The sequence below is a fragment of the Polypterus senegalus genome, chromosome 15 (genome assembly GCF_016835505.1).
Source record: "Polypterus senegalus isolate Bchr_013 chromosome 15, ASM1683550v1, whole genome shotgun sequence".
NCBI classification, from domain to species: Eukaryota; Metazoa; Chordata; class Cladistia; order Polypteriformes; family Polypteridae; genus Polypterus; species Polypterus senegalus.
This window is the reverse complement of record NC_053168.1, coordinates 75,723,868-75,743,075: the sequence shown is the minus strand read 5'-3', so window position 1 is coordinate 75,743,075 and position 19,208 is coordinate 75,723,868. Positions and strand designations below refer to the sequence as shown.

The 19,208-nt window shown below is 40.2% G+C and overlaps 1 protein-coding gene across 1 annotated transcript in view; it reads right to left on the bottom strand.

Moving 5' to 3' along the window:
• Positions 1 to 19,208, bottom strand: part of hepacam2 (HEPACAM family member 2) — a 102,102-nt gene that overhangs the window by 57,671 nt on the left and 25,223 nt on the right. The window contains exon 2 of the mRNA XM_039737373.1: positions 1,208 to 1,564. Coding sequence (XP_039593307.1) covers positions 1,208 to 1,564 — 357 coding nt within the window. The remainder of the gene's footprint in view (positions 1 to 1,207; positions 1,565 to 19,208) is intronic.

The window sequence follows — 19,208 nt, the reverse complement described above, 5'->3', positions numbered from 1 at the left end:
AATCGGAATAGAGGAAATCAGGATTGAGTTTCTTTTAGCTACTGTGTGAACAAAGCCGAGACCCCGCTCCTTCAGACAAGAGCTTTTTATTTCAACGACATCCATCCATCCATTATCCACCCTGCTATATCCTAACACAGGGTCACGGGAGTCTGCTGGAGCCAATCACAGCCAGCACAGGGCGCAAGGCAGGAACAAATCCTGGGCAGGACACCAGCCCACCGCAGATGTCAACGACAGCATCTAAAAAATGTTATAATGTGTGAAAATACTAAATATGGGAGCACTGAATTAGGGCTCTATTGTACATTCTTTTTTCAGGGGCCCCCTACCGCTGTCTGTGCTATGCCATTGCACCTACACACATCACTGTCCTCCAGACCATACGTCATGGGATAGCTGACAAGAATTTTGCTTAAATTACACACACAAAGCCTGGAGTCAAACTTCATTCCCTTTCTGATGTACCCAAAAGTACATTTTTTGTTTAGAATATTTTATTTATAAGTGACAAGCTGGAGCAGGTAACGTTGAAACCATAACTTTTCAGGAATTGGAATTCAGTTCCCAGAACAGCTAATATTCTTCTGAAGTTTTCATGTGAGACTTCTCTGACTGCTCTGCTCAATATTCTCAATATGTGTATATTAGGTTGATTACCTGCTATCTATCCTTTATTGAAACTGTTAATTCCAATTGATGGACACAAGAACTGGAGGCTATCCCAGCAATATCGTGTATAAAGGAAGTATCAGTCCTGAGGACATGCACATCGGAGCACTCACTTACTCATACACCCACATACTGAACCAATTAACCTAAGATGTGTGTCTTTGAGAGATGAGAGGAAAACCAAAGGCTCCTTAGAAAAACCCACACAGACATGGAATGTGTAAACTTGGGCTGGGATTTGAGCCCAGGACTCTGTAGCTGAATGGAAACGAGACTAATCAGCACATGGCCAGGTCAGTTTTGAGAGTGAGTTCTACCTAAGTAGGTTGTACATTCGTTGCTGCCACATGTCCAGTTGTCAATACAGCTATGATAATACTCAATGTTCTTCACACAATACACTATATCTGTACTTTTATGTCAACATGTTGTGAATGCTAGGAATCTTTCTGGAACATTAGCTATAATCATACCACTCTCCTCCCTGAACTATTCATCGCAATATTGAATAAAAATTTGGAATTTTGCAACTCACCGTTCACAGTAACTTGGATCATTTTCTCATCTGTCACCATGGCCTTCATTTGAACATTCACTGTTATCTTGTATTCCCCTTCCTCCATAGTGTCCAAGTCTGTAATCAGTAAGGACGCATTCGGGGGGTGAAGTTTAAATTTCTTTTTGAACTCCATGCACATATCATAAATGAACAGGTCATTTCGGAATGTCACCAAATGCTTGTAGTGGTTGTCATTCAGTTTCTTGAACTCCCAGTTACCCTGAATGTCATCAACTTTAGACCTAACATCATATTCCACAGGTATTACCAGAGACTGCCCTTTAATCCCATGTATGATGTGGTTGGGCACCTTTAAAAATGCAGAACTAGTACCTGTATAAAAAGAAAAAAAAGATTAATATTAATGACAAGAAAACATATCTATTCTCTGCATATCACCTAATAATGAAGTTTAATAAGAATATTCATAAACATTACCATGCAAGAGTATATAACAATCTAAAATTTTAAATTACAAATTATAAACTGCAAACATTGAGTCTTATTTTGTATAACAGAAAACTACAAGAAAATTATAACACAAAATGTGCCCCTTTATAATTTAACCATCAAACATAGAATAGACCCAGATGTGCACATTCAGACATACTCATAATATACACAAGATCCCGTAATATATAAAAAGTAACCTTTATTGACACTTTCAGCTCTTCATCCATTTTAAGGTGCAACATTCTCTCCCAATGCCCTGCACAGCCCTTTATATCATGTCAGCAGTTACCAAATATGATTTTCCGTCCATACATATGTTCCTTTATTTTCTAAATGTGCTTTATTTGGTCAGTAATGGTCAAGTCAAGTCAAACATTATTTACAAAGCACATTTACAACAGCCGAAACTGAACAAATGTGCTGTACAACAAAAGGTGAAAGAAGCAGTTAAAATGCATATACTGTATACACATCACAGATATGCGGAATTACTCAACCGTTACATAAATCCTAAACCCAAGATACACACTCCCATGCATACATATTTATAATCATGAGTGTACATGAGCCAACATAGACAAACATAAAGTCACCCTCTTACGGGGTCAGAAATAAGACTTTTATGATGACTTAAAAATGGCCAATGTTGGGACAGACCTAATATAATAATGCAAACCATTCCAAAGAAAAGGAGCAGCCACTGTAAAAGCCCGATCCTCCTTTACTTCAACCTCAATTTCAGCACAACTAAGAGCATCTGGCTAGCAGACCACAGTGCTGTTGTTGGCAAACACAAGCAAAGAAGTTCCGAGAGGTAACTTCAAACACTTAAAAATAAATAATGGAGTTTTAAAATCAATTGTGAAGCGGACTGGAAGCTAATGGAGCGAGGTCAGTATTGGTGAAATATGGCTACACTTACGAGAGACAATCAATAAACAAGCAACAGTGTTCCGGACCAATTGTAGGCTTCGTAACGAGGCCTGATCAACATCTACATACAAAGATTTGCAAGAGTCCAAATGAGATGTTATAAAATCATGGATAGCCTTTTCAAGATTACTAAAAGAAAGAAAAGCCTTTACCTTAGATAAAGTCTTAGCATTTAACCACCAAATTTATCTGTTTGTCGAGTTTGAATGAGCTGCCAAAAATCATGCCTAGGTTCCTGACTGAAGCTTTATGATATATGGGAAGAGGCCCAAGAGCACTATCTATATATATAATTTACTAAGGCAAGACAAACATGGAAAGCATGCCGGAAGGGGCGTGGATTCACTAAGCCGCCGACAAGTGAGACACCTATGGCGCACACAGGAAGGAGCCACGCCTACCAACTCCAATACCATTGGATACGACGACAACTCACAGAGCCATGCCCACCAACTCAGACACGACAACACAGAAAAACTGGCGTCATTTATATTCGTCTGTCGTACAGGTCACATGCAGCTCCAACCCACATTGACTGTTAATAGACGCATGTTTCTCGCGGAGGTGAATCGCCATGTGCGGCATGTAAAACTGTTTGCGAGGGGTATCCCATCGGATCCTTAAAAAGTTCCTTTACAACTGAGGTTAAAACTGAAGTGAACAGTCTTTAAAAAACGAGTTTTCGGTTACGAAGCATGACTGCATGCACTATAGCAAACTGTTTTACATGCTACATACAGCAATTCGCATCCGCGACAAACATGCGTCTTCTTAGATACTCCTGCACTTTGTACACACCCCCCTCCCACCGTGGTCGGGTGTCTTGGTGGATTATATATAGAAAGGCAGCCAAAACCGCACAGAGCAATGAAAAGTCTACGTGAGTCACAGGTGCATCTGGACTGTACAAAGACGACAACGACTCGAGTGATGAGTTGGAGGTGGGCACATGGGCAGGCAGTGTATACTGAACGAGAAATCAGCAGACTAGCATGACGGAGAGAGCGGAGTGGATGTCCTTCTCCTCTCCTCCTGTTCCACCCTGAGCACCGCACGGACGATTGTGAGTTGGTTCGTTCCATGCATTGGTTAAAACCCAATGAAGGAAGCAGTCTTTAAAAACCAATAAGCCCTGTGCCTCTGTTTCATTACCGTCTCACCTGCTTCACCAATGCAGGCCCCGCAACAGGCGATTCCCATGACCTGCCGGGCAGCCAACCGGGTAACCAAAGTCTTTGGGTTCAGGGGGGGAGTATGGTTACAAAGCTGAAACTTAAAGGAATTGAAGGAAGGGCACCACCAGGTGTGGAGCCTTTCGCTTCATTTGACTCAACACAGGAAACCTCACCTGGCCCGGACACGGACAGGATTGACAGATTGATAGCTCTTTCTCGATTCTGTGGGTGGTGGTGCATGGCAGTTCTTAGTTGGTGGAGCGATTTGGCTGGTTATTTCCAAAACGAACAAGACTCCCGCCTGCTAAATAGTTACCGCGACCCAACAGCGGTCGGCGTCCAAATTCTTAGAGGGACAAGTGGCTTTCAGCCACGTGAGATTGAGCATTAACAGGTCTGTGATGCAATTGTATATCCGGTACTGCATGCGCGCTACACTAAATGGATCAACGTGTGTCTACCCGGCGTGGGGAGGCGTGGGTAAGCCGTTGAACCCCATTCGTGATGGAGACCGTGGCTTCCAATTGTTCCCCACGAACGAGAAATTCCCAGTACGTGCAGGTCATACGCTCGCACTGATTACGTCCCTGCCCTTTGTAAAGCCCCCCATGGTCAGGTGACTTGGTGGATTATATATATAAAAAAAAGCAGCCGGAACCGCAAAGAACAATGAAAAATCAAGTGGAAACCGACTGAGGCGGTGTTTGGAAAATTAACAGTCAACGTGACTCACAGGTGCGTGTGGACTGTACACAGACGAAAGCGACTCAGGTAGGGAGTTGGGGGCGGGCACATAAGCGGGCAGTGCGTACTGAACGAGCGACGTTCAACCCCATCCTTCGTTTTGGAAGGAGAAAGCGCAATGGCGCTCCTCTGGTTTTCAGTCACGGACAATTGTATGTTGGTTCGTAGCGTGCATTGTTGCAATGTTACTTTTCTTGGTGGTTTATTAAATTACGGATTTTTCAAATGTTTATTTTTTCCTCTGTGCTTAAAAATCATTTAAAAAGCGGCCTGAATATGCGACGTATACTACGCCGCGGGTTGGCTAGTACAGTATATTATGCACTGGGCAACCAGCTGTGGCAACAAATCTTGCATACCCCTCAGAATCTTATTCCATGTCTCATTCAGTTTATGCGACTCTAAATAGATACATTCTGATAAATTATTGGATTTTTATTGAATAAGATCCTCATTTCCATTACTGGTGTCACATTAATAATTATTTCCTGTCTTGCATGCAGTGCTGCTAGGATACCTTCTGGCTCCCATGTGGGCCTGAATTTGATTAAATTAATTTGATTAGGTTTGAAAACTGATAAATCCATAGTCAAAATGTGTAATTGTTTAAAACGGTGCACTCTTCCTGAGTTTAGTGTTTGGGGGCGAAGATTTAAATTCTAGATCCCCAGAATAAAGAAAGCACCAGCTTATAGCTTTGTTAAAAGTATTTGTTTTTATGTGATTTTTTTCATGCCAGTCTTCTTTGTAAATGCTCTTGTTTGTATACTATATATATCTTAATATTTATGAATTTGCAATGTTACTTTGTAATATTATAATCTAATTTTGTTAGTAACGTGTGCACTATATAATTTAACTAATTTCACTTTATTCATATAGTCCCATTTCTCTAAAAACATTTCAAGAGTAAACTACAAAAACATTCAAACTTACATACATGTAAACAAACAAATGTGTTTAAAGTTACAAAAATAAACAGAATTATAAATTTTTTATCACCCACTCCCCAAATTAGAACGAGAAAAGGCTGATTCAATAAAAGCAGAACAATTTAATAATATTAGAGAAACAACATTAGCAGAACGTTATGTTTTGATAGTAGAGAAGTAACGAGTTCTACGCACAATCCAAAAAAATGAAATCTCTTGGGGTCCACAGTCCTTGTAGGCTCCAACTTCCATGGTTCTTTATAGCATATGTGCCCACACTATATTCAATTTAGGTTAAAACAGAAAGTAAGCCCATTTCCTCTCTGTATTAACTGGTTGTCCCCTATTTTTAAACTTGTCATGCAAAACTATACATATAAATTTATATGTTTTTACTAGATGTACATTTTTAAGTTTTTACTAGAGACACGGAGACAAACATGTCTGAAAACAGTATGTATTATATAAAGATCTAATCTCAAAAATTAGAAGTTAAAAGATGGCCATATGGTATATGTAAAGTTTAATTCACATCTTGACTCTACACAGGCAGCATGAGTGCCTACCTACGTTAACTATCACCTAACAGAAAAAATATTACAGTACAGTGATCCCTCTCTATATCGCGCTTCGACTTTCGCGGCTTCACTCCATCACGGATTTTAAATGTAAGCATATCTAAATATATATCACAGATTTTTCGCTGGTTCGCGGATTTCTGCATACAATGGGTCTTTTAATTTATGGTACATGCTTCCTCAGTTTGTTTGCCCAGTTGATTTCATACAAGGGACGCTATTGGCGGATGGCTTAGAAGCTGCCCAATCAGAGCATGTATTACGTATTAAATAAAACTCCTCAATGATATACAATATGCTTCCTGCACGGTGCTTGATTGTTTGCTTTTCTATGTCTCTCTCACTCTCTCTGCCTGACGGAGGGGTGTGAGCAGAGGGGCTGTTTGCACAGAGGCTGTTTGCCTAGAGGATATGGACGCTCCTCTAAAAAATGCCGCTTTATTGCAGTGCTTTGGCATACTTAAAAGCACAAAAGCACTTATTGATTTTTTTTATTGTTTGCTTTTCTTAGCGAGCGCTCTCTCTCTCTCTGAAATTCTCTGCTCCTGACGCGCGCACTCCTTTGAAGAGAAGATATATATGCATTCTTTTAATTGTGAGAAAGAACTGTCATCTCTGTCTTGTCATAGAGGACAGTTTAAACTTATGACTAAAGGGTGTTATTTCATATCTAGAGGGCTCTAATAATGTTAACAGTGTGGGAGAGTTTATAAAGGCTTAAAATACATAAAAATAACCATACAAACATATGGTTTCTACTTTGCGGATTTTCATCTATCGCGGGGGGTTCTGGAACGCAACCCCCGCGATCGAGGAGGGATTACTGTACTGATAATTTTTGGATGTTTTTTTAAATTTCTCTGGGTCCATTTGGCACATTTTCTTAATTTTTTATACTTTAAATAGGGTTTTGAACTTGGTGTCAAATCATTCAGACAGTTTCTGAATTATTTCATTTTTTGACCTGCTGCCATCTTGGTTTTGTTGTGGGTTCCTCAATTTTGGTTAGAGCTTTGTTAATAATATGTGACAAATGAATGTGTGATGTCACCATTGTAACAGTATAAAGGTCAGCGCTGTGCACTTCCTGATTGCTCAAGATACTGGTTAACATGTAAAAGAAGTTTGGTGGTGTTAGGAATGTGTTTTTGACTCTGAGCTTTGAAACTTTTTGCGTGTTTTTTTTCAACTCAGTTTTGGTATTATGTATTGGATGTTTGTTTCCTTCAGAATATAGTATTTCTGCAATGAGCCCTGTTTGTTATTTTAATTATGACTTTTGGGACATCCGTCTCCTGCTCAGTGTTAGAATACTTTCTCTGACTATTTCCATCACTGGCAGAACAAGTTCAGCAATGTAACGGTGTGGGTCCTGCTCCATACTCCCTCCTCCAATTTTGGGAGCTTCATGAACCCAACACCATCAGTAATGTAACCGGATGATCTGTGCAAATGGGGACAAAACATTCTTGGTGTAATCAGAAGGTGCAAAGTGCTTTTATTAAAAAAACCAAAAGTGTCTAAATAAATAGTGCAGATCTCCATAGTTCCATAAATAAATAATCCATATAAATGAGGTGAAAAAAGTGGAAGTTAAAATCAATAAATAATCCTTTAAAACAAGGTTAAAATCAATGGGCTGGTAGAAATTCTTTATAAAAACCTGGTGCCTTCTCCTTTAACTGGTGGCTCTCCTGCTTCTCCCATGTGGGTCTTGCAACAGGGGAGTCACCCTATCCGCAGGTGCAGCTGACTCTCCTACTGGTCTGTTAGCCTTCCGTCCCCTGGCTATGTACAACCCACTCACTAGGTTCCCCCAACAGCCAGGGTGCTCATCCTGGGGCTGTCCATGCCAGGCCTCCTCGACTCCCGCTGCCTTTTCGGCCATACGTGGCAAGGTGTCCTTACTCCCGGTCACTCCAGCTCTTTGGAACCACTCAGCTGGAGCAACTGCTTCCTACAGCTCCCACCGAGTGTCAGCCAAGCACTCCTTCCGGGGCTCTACTCCCAGCTGCCTGCATTCACCAGCGAGCCTGCTCGCTCGCTTGCTCCCGCACTGGCTGTTACAGCCTCCTGCCTTTTTCTCTTCTTAACCTCCATCTTCTGTTGTTTTTCCTTTCCTTTCCCTCTCTTGTGCCAGCCTGTACTCTGTGCACACAGTATCTCAATCACACACCACAGGAAGTCAATGAAGCAATTGAGAACAATCACACCTTCACTTGCAGTTGTGTCTCGCCCCAATTACCTCATCAACTCACCATGGATGTGCAGGAGCACCCACGGAGACTTGACATGGCCAATGGATTATTTAAAAGCCATTCTTTCGGAGCTGCGGGCCCACTATGCCACAAGCAAAAGAAAAAATCACAAAATGATCGCAAAAATAAAATGTTCTCAAAAATAATGAACAGAATGATCACTTACAGAGAGAAAAATTCAAACACTTCAGGAACACATCAGCTTCCTTGTATTTGATTTCTGAATATTATTATTTTTTATTTTCATACTTGATATATTTTGTTCTTACCACAGTGAAGTCATTGTATTGCTATTTCAAGTTTGTTTGCTATGGGCACTGCCATTCTAGTGGTTGTTTTTATGGCAGCTGAGGCCTTGTTGAAACAAATTGCATCTATCGCCAGTCACGTACATTGAGTGCTTCCTGACTCATGATGTTGCCTGATATAAAAGAAGGTTGAGCAATGAAAGATAGTCCAAAATTAAAAACTTTTAAAAGAGGAGTTTGTTGCTGCCCTGCCGGAAACAATCTATGCAATAAGGGGGGCAAAGTTCGCAGTCACACACTCACAGTGGACCAAAACACAATAAACGTAATGAGCACATCTTTAGAATAAGAGACAGAACCAAAGGAAACCTGTGCAGACATGAAACAAAAGTGAAAACTCAACACAAATGGTGGATTCATGGACTTATGAGAGACCACAGGATAGGGTTGTATATATATATATATATATATTGTCACATACGTGTGTTTAGGAGACAGCTAAAGGGCTTGAATACATGTAATTCCATGCCAGACCAGGGGTGGCGAAGTGCACCAATTTTCCTCTCAATCTTTGCAGACCATTCTAGGGAAATCCCACCTGGCTCTGGGGCAGTCAATGACGTCACTTCCGGTTCCGGTATTGATGACATCACTTCCTGTACTGGCCTTTAAAGCCACCATCTTGTCTCCAGAGAATCAGTTCTGTTTTGAACTCTGTTGAATGAACATGTCTTTGCTATTTAATCAGTTTTGTAGCCGGGAAAAATTATACAGGTGGCTGCCGCAAACCTTCTTAATGCTTGATGGTCATTTTTTATGACAATCTATACAGTATATATATATATATATATATATATATATGTCACGCACGCAGTAGGAGGTCATGGATTGATTCGATAGCACCTGGGAAACCACTCGCCCAGGGAATGGTGGGGTATTAACTTTCTCCCTCTGCTTCCTCATAGAAAGAAAGACCTTCCTGCACCATAGGCCTGCTCACCTGCTTCACCAATGCAGGCCCGCAACAGGCGATTCCCATGACCTGCCGGGCAGCCAACCGGGTAACCAAAGTCTTTGGGTTCAGGGGGGGAGTATGGTTACAAAGCTGAAACTTAAAGGAATTGAAGGAAGGGCACCACCAGGTGTGGAGCCTTTCGCTTCATTTGACTCAACACAGGAAACCTCACCTGGCCCGGACACGGACAGGATTGACAGATTGATAGCTCTTTCTCGATTCTGTGGGTGGTGGTGCATGGCAGTTCTTAGTTGGTGGAGCGATTTGGCTGGTTATTTCCGAAAACGAACAAGACTCCCGCCTGCTAAATAGTTACACGACCCAACAGCGGTCGGCGTCCAAATTCTTAGAGGGACAAGTGGCTTTCAGCCACGTGAGATTGAGCATTAACAGGTCTGTGATGCAATTGTATATCCGGTACTGCATGCGCGCTACACTAAATGGATCAGCGTGTGTCTACCCGGCGGGGGCGTGGGTAAGCCGTTGAACCCCATTCGTGATGGAGACCGTGGCTTCCAATTGTTCCCCCGAACGAGAAATTCCCAGTACGTGCAGGTCATACGCTCGCACTGATTACGTCCCTGCCCTTTGTAAAGCCCCCCATGGTCAGGTGACTTGGTGGATTATATATATAAAAAGCAGCGGAACCGCAAAGAACAATGAAAAATCAAGTGGAAACCGACTGAGGCGGTGTTTGGAAAATTAACAGTCAACGTGACTCACAGGTGCGTGTGGACTGTACACAGCGAGCGACTCAGGTAGGGAGTTGGGGGCGGGCACATAAGCGGGCAGTGCGTACTGAACGAGCGACGTTCAACCCCATCCTTCGTTTTGGAAGGAGAAAGCGCAATGGCGCTCCTCTGGTTTTCAGTCACGGACAATTGTATGTTGGTTCGTAGCGTGCATTGTTGCAATGTTACTTTTCTTGGTGGTTTATTAAATTACGGATTTTTCAAATGTTTATTTTTTCCTCTGTGCTTAAAAATCATTTAAAAAGCGGCCTGAATATGCGACGTATACTACGCCGCGGGTTGGCTAGTACAGTATATTATGCACTGGGCAACCAGCTGTGGCAACAAATCTTGCATACCCCTCAGAATCTTATTCCATGTCTCATTCAGTTTATGCGACTCTAAATAGATACATTCTGATAAATTATTGGATTTTTATTGAATAAGATCCTCATTTCCATTACTGGTGTCACATTAATAATTATTTCCTGTCTTGCATGCAGTGCTGCTAGGATACCTTCTGGCTCCCATGTGGGCCTGAATTTGATTAAATTAATTTGATTAGGTTTGAAAACTGATAAATCCATAGTCAAAATGTGTAATTGTTTAAAACGGTGCACTCTTCCTGAGTTTAGTGTTTGGGGCTTAAGATTTAAATTCTAGATCCCCAGAATAAAGAAAGCACCAGCTTATAGCTTTGTTAAAAGTATTTGTTTTTATGTGATTTTTTTCATGCCAGTCTTCTTTGTAAATGCTCTTGTTTGTATACTATATATATCTTAATATTTATGAATTTGCAATGTTACTTTGTAATATTATAATCTAATTTTGTTAGTAACGTGTGCACTATATAATTTAACTAATTTCACTTTATTCATATAGTCCCATTTCTCTAAAAACATTTCAAGAGTAAACTACAAAAACATTCAAACTTACATACATGTAAACAAACAAATGTGTTTAAAGTTACAAAAATAAACAGAATTATAAATTTTTTATCACCCACTCCCCAAATTAGAACGAGAAAAGGCTGATTCAATAAAAGCAGAACAATTTAATAATATTAGAGAAACAACATTAGCAGAACGTTATGTTTTGATAGTAGAGAAGTAACGAGTTCTACGCACAATCCAAAAAAATGAAATCTCTTGGGGTCCACAGTCCTTGTAGGCTCCAACTTCCATGGTTCTTTATAGCATATGTGCCCACACTATATTCAATTTAGGTTAAAACAGAAAGTAAGCCCATTTCCTCTCTGTATTAACTGGTTGTCCCCTATTTTTAAACTTGTCATGCAAAACTATACATATAAATTTATATGTTTTACTAGATGTACATTTTTAAGTTTTTACTAGAGACACGGAGACAAACATGTCTGAAAACAGTATGTATTATATAAAGATCTAATCTCAAAAATTAGAAGTTAAAAGATGGCCATATGGTATATGTAAAGTTTAATTCACATCTTGACTCTACACAGGCAGCATGAGTGCCTACCTACGTTAACTATCACCTAACAGAAAAAAATATTACAGTACAGTGATCCCTCTCTATATCGCTTCGACTTTCGCGGCTTCACTCCATCACGGATTTTAAATGTAAGCATATCTAAATATATATCACAGATTTTTCGCTGGTTCGCGGATTTCTGCATACAATGGGTCTTTTAATTTATGGTACATGCTTCCTCAGTTTGTTTGCCCAGTTGATTTCATACAAGGGACGCTATTGGCGGATGGCTTAGAAGCTGCCCAATCAGAGCATGTATTACGTATTAAATAAAACTCCTCAATGATATACAATATGCTTCCTGCACGGTGCTTGATTGTTTGCTTTTCTATGTCTCTCTCACTCTCTCTGCCTGACGGAGGGGGTGTGAGCAGAGGGGCTGTTTGCACAGAGGCTGTTTGCCTAGAGGATATGGACGCTCCTCTAAAAAATGCCGCTTTATTGCAGTGCTTTGGCATACTTAAAAGCACAAAAGCACTTATTGATTTTTTTTATTGTTTGCTTTTCTGAGCGCTCTCTCTCTCTCTGAAATTCTCTGCTCCTGACGCGCGCACTCCTTTGAAGAGAAGATATATATGCATTCTTTTAATTGTGAGAAAGAACTGTCATCTCTGTCTTGTCATAGAGGACAGTTTAAACTTATGACTAAAGGGTGTTATTTCATATCTAGAGGGCTCTAATAATGTTAACAGTGTGGGAGAGTTTATAAAGGCTTAAAATACATAAAAATAACCATACAAACATATGGTTTCTACTTTGCGGATTTTCATCTATCGCGGGGGGTTCTGGAACGCAACCCCCGCGATCGAGGAGGGATTACTGTACTGATAATTTTTGGATGTTTTTTTAAATTTCTCTGGGTCCATTTGGCACATTTTCTTAATTTTTTATACTTTAAATAGGGTTTTGAACTTGGTGTCAAATCATTCAGACAGTTTCTGAATTATTTCATTTTTTGACCTGCTGCCATCTTGGTTTTGTTGTGGGTTCCTCAATTTTGGTTAGAGCTTTGTTAATAATATGTGACAAATGAATGTGTGATGTCACCATTGTAACAGTATAAAGGTCAGCGCTGTGCACTTCCTGATTGCTCAAGATACTGGTTAACATGTAAAAGAAGTTTGGTGGTGTTAGGAATGTGTTTTTGACTCTGAGCTTTGAAACTTTTTGCGTGTTTTTTCAACTCAGTTTTGGTATTATGTATTGGATGTTTGTTTCCTTCAGAATATAGTATTTCTGCAATGAGCCCTGTTTGTTATTTTAATTATGACTTTTGGGACATCCGTCTCCTGCTCAGTGTTAGAATACTTTCTCTGACTATTTCCATCACTGGCAGAACAAGTTCAGCAATGTAACGGTGTGGGTCCTGCTCCATACTCCCTCCTCCAATTTTGGGAGCTTCATGAACCCAACACCATCAGTAATGTAACCGGATGATCTGTGCAAATGGGGACAAAACATTCTTGGTGTAATCAGAAGGTGCAAAGTGCTTTTATTAAAAAAACCAAAAGTGTCTAAATAAATAGTGCAGATCTCCATAGTTCCATAAATAAATAATCCATATAAATGAGGTGAAAAAAGTGGAAGTTAAAAATCAATAAATAATCCTTTAAAACAAGGTTAAAATCAATGGGCTGGTAGAAATTCTTTATAAAAACCTGGTGCCTTCTCCTTTTAACTGGTGGCTCTCCTGCTTCTCCCATGTGGGTCTTGCAACAGGGGAGTCACCCTATCCGCAGGTGCAGCTGACTCTCCTACTGGTCTGTTAGCCTTCCGTCCCCTGGCTATGTACAACCCACTCACTAGGTTCCCCCAACAGCCAGGGTGCTCATCCTGGGGCTGTCCATGCCAGGCCTCCTCGACTCGCTGCCTTTTCGGCCATACGTGGCAAGGTGTCCTTACTCCCGGTCACTCCAGCTCTTTGGAACCACTCAGCTGGAGCAACTGCTTCCTACAGCTCCCACCGAGTGTCAGCCAAGCACTCCTTCCGGGGCTCTACTCCCAGCTGCCTGCATTCACCAGCGAGCCTGCTCGCTCGCTTGCTCCCGCACTGGCTGTTACAGCCTCCTGCCTTTTTCTCTTCTTAACCTCCATCTTCTGTTGTTTTTCCTTTCCTTTCCCTCTCTTGTGCCAGCCTGTACTCTGTGCACACAGTATCTCAATCACACACCACAGGAAGTCAATGAAGCAATTGAGAACAATCACACCTTCACTTGCAGTTGTGTCTCGCCCCAATTACCTCATCAACTCACCATGGATGTGCAGGAGCACCCACGGAGACTTGACATGGCCAATGGATTATTTAAAAGCCATTCTTTCGGAGCTGCGGGCCCACTATGCCACAAGCAAAAGAAAAAATCACAAAATGATCGCAAAAATAAAATGTTCTCAAAAATAATGAACAGAATGATCACTTACAGAGAGAAAAATTCAAACACTTCAGGAACACATCAGCTTCCTTGTATTTGATTTCTGAATATTATTATTTTTTATTTTCATACTTGATATATTTTGTTCTTACCACAGTGAAGTCATTGTATTGCTATTTCAAGTTTGTTTGCTATGGGCACTGCCATTCTAGTGGTTGTTTTATGGCAGCTGAGGCCTTGTTGAAACAAATTGCATCTATCGCCAGTCATTACATTGAGTGCTTCCTGACTCATGATGTTGCCTGATATAAAAGAAGGTTGAGCAATGAAAGATAGTCCAAAATTAAAAACTTTTAAAAGAGGAGTTTGTTGCTGCCCTGCGGAAACAATCTATGCAATAAAGGGGCAAAGTTCGCAGTCACACACTCACAGTGGACCAAAACACAATAAGCGTAATGAGCACATCTTTAGAATAAGAGACAGAACCAAAGGAAACCTGTGCAGACATGAAACAAAAGTGAAAACTCAACACAAATGGTGGATTCATGGACTTATGAGAGACCACAGGATAGGGTTGTATATATATATATATATATATTGTCACATACGTGTGTTTAGGAGACAGCTAAAGGGCTTGAATACATGTAATTCCATGCCAGACCAGGGGGTGGCGAAGTGCACCAATTTTCCCTCTCAATCTTTTGCAGACCATTCTAGGGAAATCCCACCTGGCTCTGGGGCAGTCAATGACGTCACTTCCGGTTCCGGTATTGATGACATCACTTCCTGTACTGGCCTTTAAAGCCACCATCTTGTCTCCAGAGAATCAGTTCTGTTTTGAACTCTGTTGAATGAACATGTCTTTGCTATTTAATCAGTTTTGTAGCCGGGAAAAATTATACAGGTGGCTGCCGAACCTTCCTAATGCTTGATGGTCATTTTTATGACAATCTATACAGTATATATATATATATATATATATATATATATATATATATAAATCAATGCAGGTATGTTACCTATTGAATTCATTAAGAACAGGAACCAGAAATATCTGTGAGCTTATGGGAGAACAATTAATGCAGGGTTGTTCTTTTGCTAGAAATTCCTATACGGAATATCATTTTTCTTGCCCTCAAAAGAGCCATAGTTTTCCTATTTTGAATTGCCTTAAATAATGGGTAATAAGATAGTGTAAGGTGTGTCATTATTTAAGTAAGACAATAATAAGCTTGAAACAATCCACCTCAACAACATGCTGCTTGCAAAACATTCCATTCTGGCTCCATAAACACACAATAATTATTTACTCCTCTCGGCTTCCAAAGCCGACTATTGCTTTACTGCACGTCTGTATAATCCCTCTTGTGCCACAGGGCATCCATCTGTTCAGTTCCTTTTACAGGGTCAGAGGGAGTTATAACCGACTCCAGCAACATCAACACTGAGGAAGGGATCTGCCCTGGACAGAATGCATGTTTTTGCAAGAAAACTTAACGCATACTGCGACACTGAGCCAGTTGTGCTTATTCAATATGGGGTCATTAGGAGCTTGGGACCTTCCCCATTTTTTTGTAGGACACATAAGAACTTTTTAACTCTCTAAATAATTTACCTCTAACACAATCTTAGGTGAAAGGATATTATAAAGATGTTGATTTGTAAAATGGATTGCAGTCGGCTGCTAATAACATCAGCAGTGTTTCTGTCATATTTGCCTATAAAAAATAAAAGAAAATCATGGTGTTGATTATACAGTGTACTTGCTGTAGGTGTTCCTTCAACTTTCCATCCAATTTTGAATCTGCTTAATACATGCAGGGTTGCTAAAGGCCAGAGCCTTAAATGGAAACATTAGGGGAAAGGTGAGAACAAACTATGGACACATTCAGCTATACAGGGCTTATTTAGCCTAACATGTATTTGGTGTTTTCTACCAGTACACAGGAAGAATATGCCAATTTTGTATAGACAGATCAGATGAGGACTCACACTGTATATGGACACATAAGTTCTCTCTAGTGTGATTCTTGTACCCAAAACACCAAAACAGTCCAAGAAAATACTAGGAAGGGCAGTTTATTGAATAACACAAGTTACAAAGGAGATTAAGGTAGGAGAATTAAACACACAAAAGAACAAAGTCTAGGGTCCTTCTGGCCCTGCCTACATTCCTCAGGACTGTCTACCCCACTACATAAGTATAACTGACTTTCCTCCCTTCCAGACTTCCTCTTTAATAATGCGCTGGCCTCTTTTTCCTCCCTGCCAGAAGCTCCTCTCCCAACTCCAAGCTTATCCAGGGGTAGAGGGCCTTATAAGGTTCATCCAAGGATAACCCCATATATTTCAGGGTCACCTCTACTTCCACAGAGAATGCACTTCCCATGAGCCTCTGTGGGTACCTGAATCATGACAGCAAATTAATACTGTTGACCACTAGCACCCTGTTCATTTACTGCTCTATTACAGTCCATTCCCACATGAAGACCTCTTTCCATGGCATCCTGGATGAGTTCTAATGTCATGTCCAGGATGTGAGCAGTTCTTACTGCCATACAGCTTAATATAAACATTGTGAACTGGTGCCAAGTGAAGACCAGGGCTGTAGTGAAGAGAGGCCTGGTAAAATGAAAGAGAAGTGGGTAAGTGCATTTCTATAGGAAATAGGAGGACAACCCCCCAAGACATTCAGTAGGTATTTCTGACCTCTTTGCTTTTATGGACAACTGTTTAAGGCTTAAAAGTCCCTCCAATCATTGCACTTGAGGTCAAATGCTGAGTAGGAGAAGGCTTCAGCTGGTTCAAGGAAGAGTTTCAGCGCCGTGTGTGAGAAATGTGAAAGGGGGATTGAGGAAGGGTCCTATTGTGTTCTAAGGGGGAAGGGCAACTCTGGCAAGTATCAGGCATGCAAATCTAATAGAAAGGCCCAGTTGGGCACCCAGGATTTTGTTTTTTAAGTAACACTCCTTGTATTGTCTCCTTCCTTATGATTTTTATTTTTTTAATCAGCTCCTTGTTTCTTACACACTGACCAGTTTGGCATTGTTTCTGGGCTTGGAAATGGCACAAGCACACCCGTATTGCTCACAATACAATTCAATTTTGAATTCTAGGAAATTTTACGATTATTTATACTCATTCCATTATGTTCTGTCTTTTTTGGCAACTGTATTCACAAATACAAGATGGCTTCTTTTTGTAATTTTCCAATTCACAAGTAATTGACATTACCAGATGCATTTCAGTTGTCCTGATTAGCTATTTAAAATTCACCTAACTTGCAAGTTTTGGAGGATTGGTGGAAAGTACGATAGGCCTCCTGACTTGTACATCTTGCTTTTTTGACATTCCTTGTTCCCTACCAACCAGATGCTTCTTTCTAATTTGGTTAAGATACAGAATTTGATAAATTAAATATATAATTGAACAGGACTTACCTTTCTTTTATTGGCTCATCATTTTATTATGGCCATAATTTTGTAAGACAGAGTTTGTCAAAAGTATTTCTGTTTAGTAATAAAAAGTTAGATATGCTGCTATTATAAAATTGGCATATTCTTTTAATAGTTTAGAAATATAAACTTGATAACTCATCTCTCTCTATATAAAATCCAATGTCTGTCCGTCTGTCTGTTCGCTTTTCATGAGAGAACTACTTAACGGATTTAGATCGGGGGTTTTTTTTGTAAAATTTGCTTGAACATTCTGGTTGATTTTGCAACCTCTCTCATTGCGCTATATATCATAGTTCGTGGTACCGATTTATTTGCATGAATCCGAGAGAGACACAGCGGGCCGAGGAAAGGAGGGCAGTGACCTCCTTACTCACACACCAGCCTAGGGGTGTACCTTACCTCCGCTTAGCTAGCAAATGAGAGAACTACTTAACGAATTTAGATCAGGTTTTTATTATAATTTGCTTAAACATTCTTTTTGATTTTGCGACATCTCTCATCGCGCTAAGAATCATAGTTCGCTTGCAGGAGTGATATATTCACTTGATTATAGTAAGGCAGCTTCAAGTTGAACATAAATATAATTTCAGATGGACTGTATCAAAATGGAATTTGGAGACTTTTATTGAATTTAGTTTGTTTAATCACTTAGTTATGCTAGCACATAACTTTAGTTCAATTGAGCTAAAATGTTTTACTGCTTATTTTCATTTGTACTCAGAATTTGATGCTTCTTGTTTCAGTGCCCAACAATAGTTGAGGATCATTGATGGATTCTACTTGCCCTGACAATGCTTTTCCTGCATTGCATTGTCGATGAGACCTTTCACTATGTTCAACTGTACTATGATAAGCAGGGAAGAAGTTCAAGTGTGAATACAGAAAACAAATCTTTAGTGACATGTTGCACTTCATGGCTTTGTATTCCTGCAGCAGGTTGTCAGCTAGCTGGACGCAGTTTGCTGCTCTGTAGATACCAAGAACATTCTCAACAACATCATTACATGCCTTCCATATGATTTACTCTGGTCCCACTGGTAGACCTCCACATCACTTGTCGTTGATGATGTGTCTGATCTGTGGACCAATGAAAATGCCTTCCTTAATCTTGTCATCAGTTATCTGATGTATCAAAATCCCACACCTTCCCTCTTAATCTCATTCATGAATTATTTTATCAGTCCAAATTTTAGATGAAAAGGAGTGGTTTATGAAGCCACATGTTTTTGCGCTTGAATAAAATGCACATTGAGCAGCCAGTTCTTTTATATGTAATGAGACACTTTAGCATGGCTGTCCCATTCATAAATTTGCTAGCTGCATTCTTAATAGCAGTGCCACTGCTTTTAAGTCACCACAGATGTTTCAGTTGCAGTTGTTGTACTATGTAATATATACTTAAAATATGACAGGAAATCACAAAAATAGGTGATTGTAATAAAACAGTACATGGTAAGGAAACTTAAAGATGATTCTTTTGTGACCAGCAGGACAAAATCCATAAAGTCCACCTAAAAGTGTTCAAAAGTCAAACTCATTGTTGTCCATTTAGCAAATGCAGTTGTCCTTCTTCA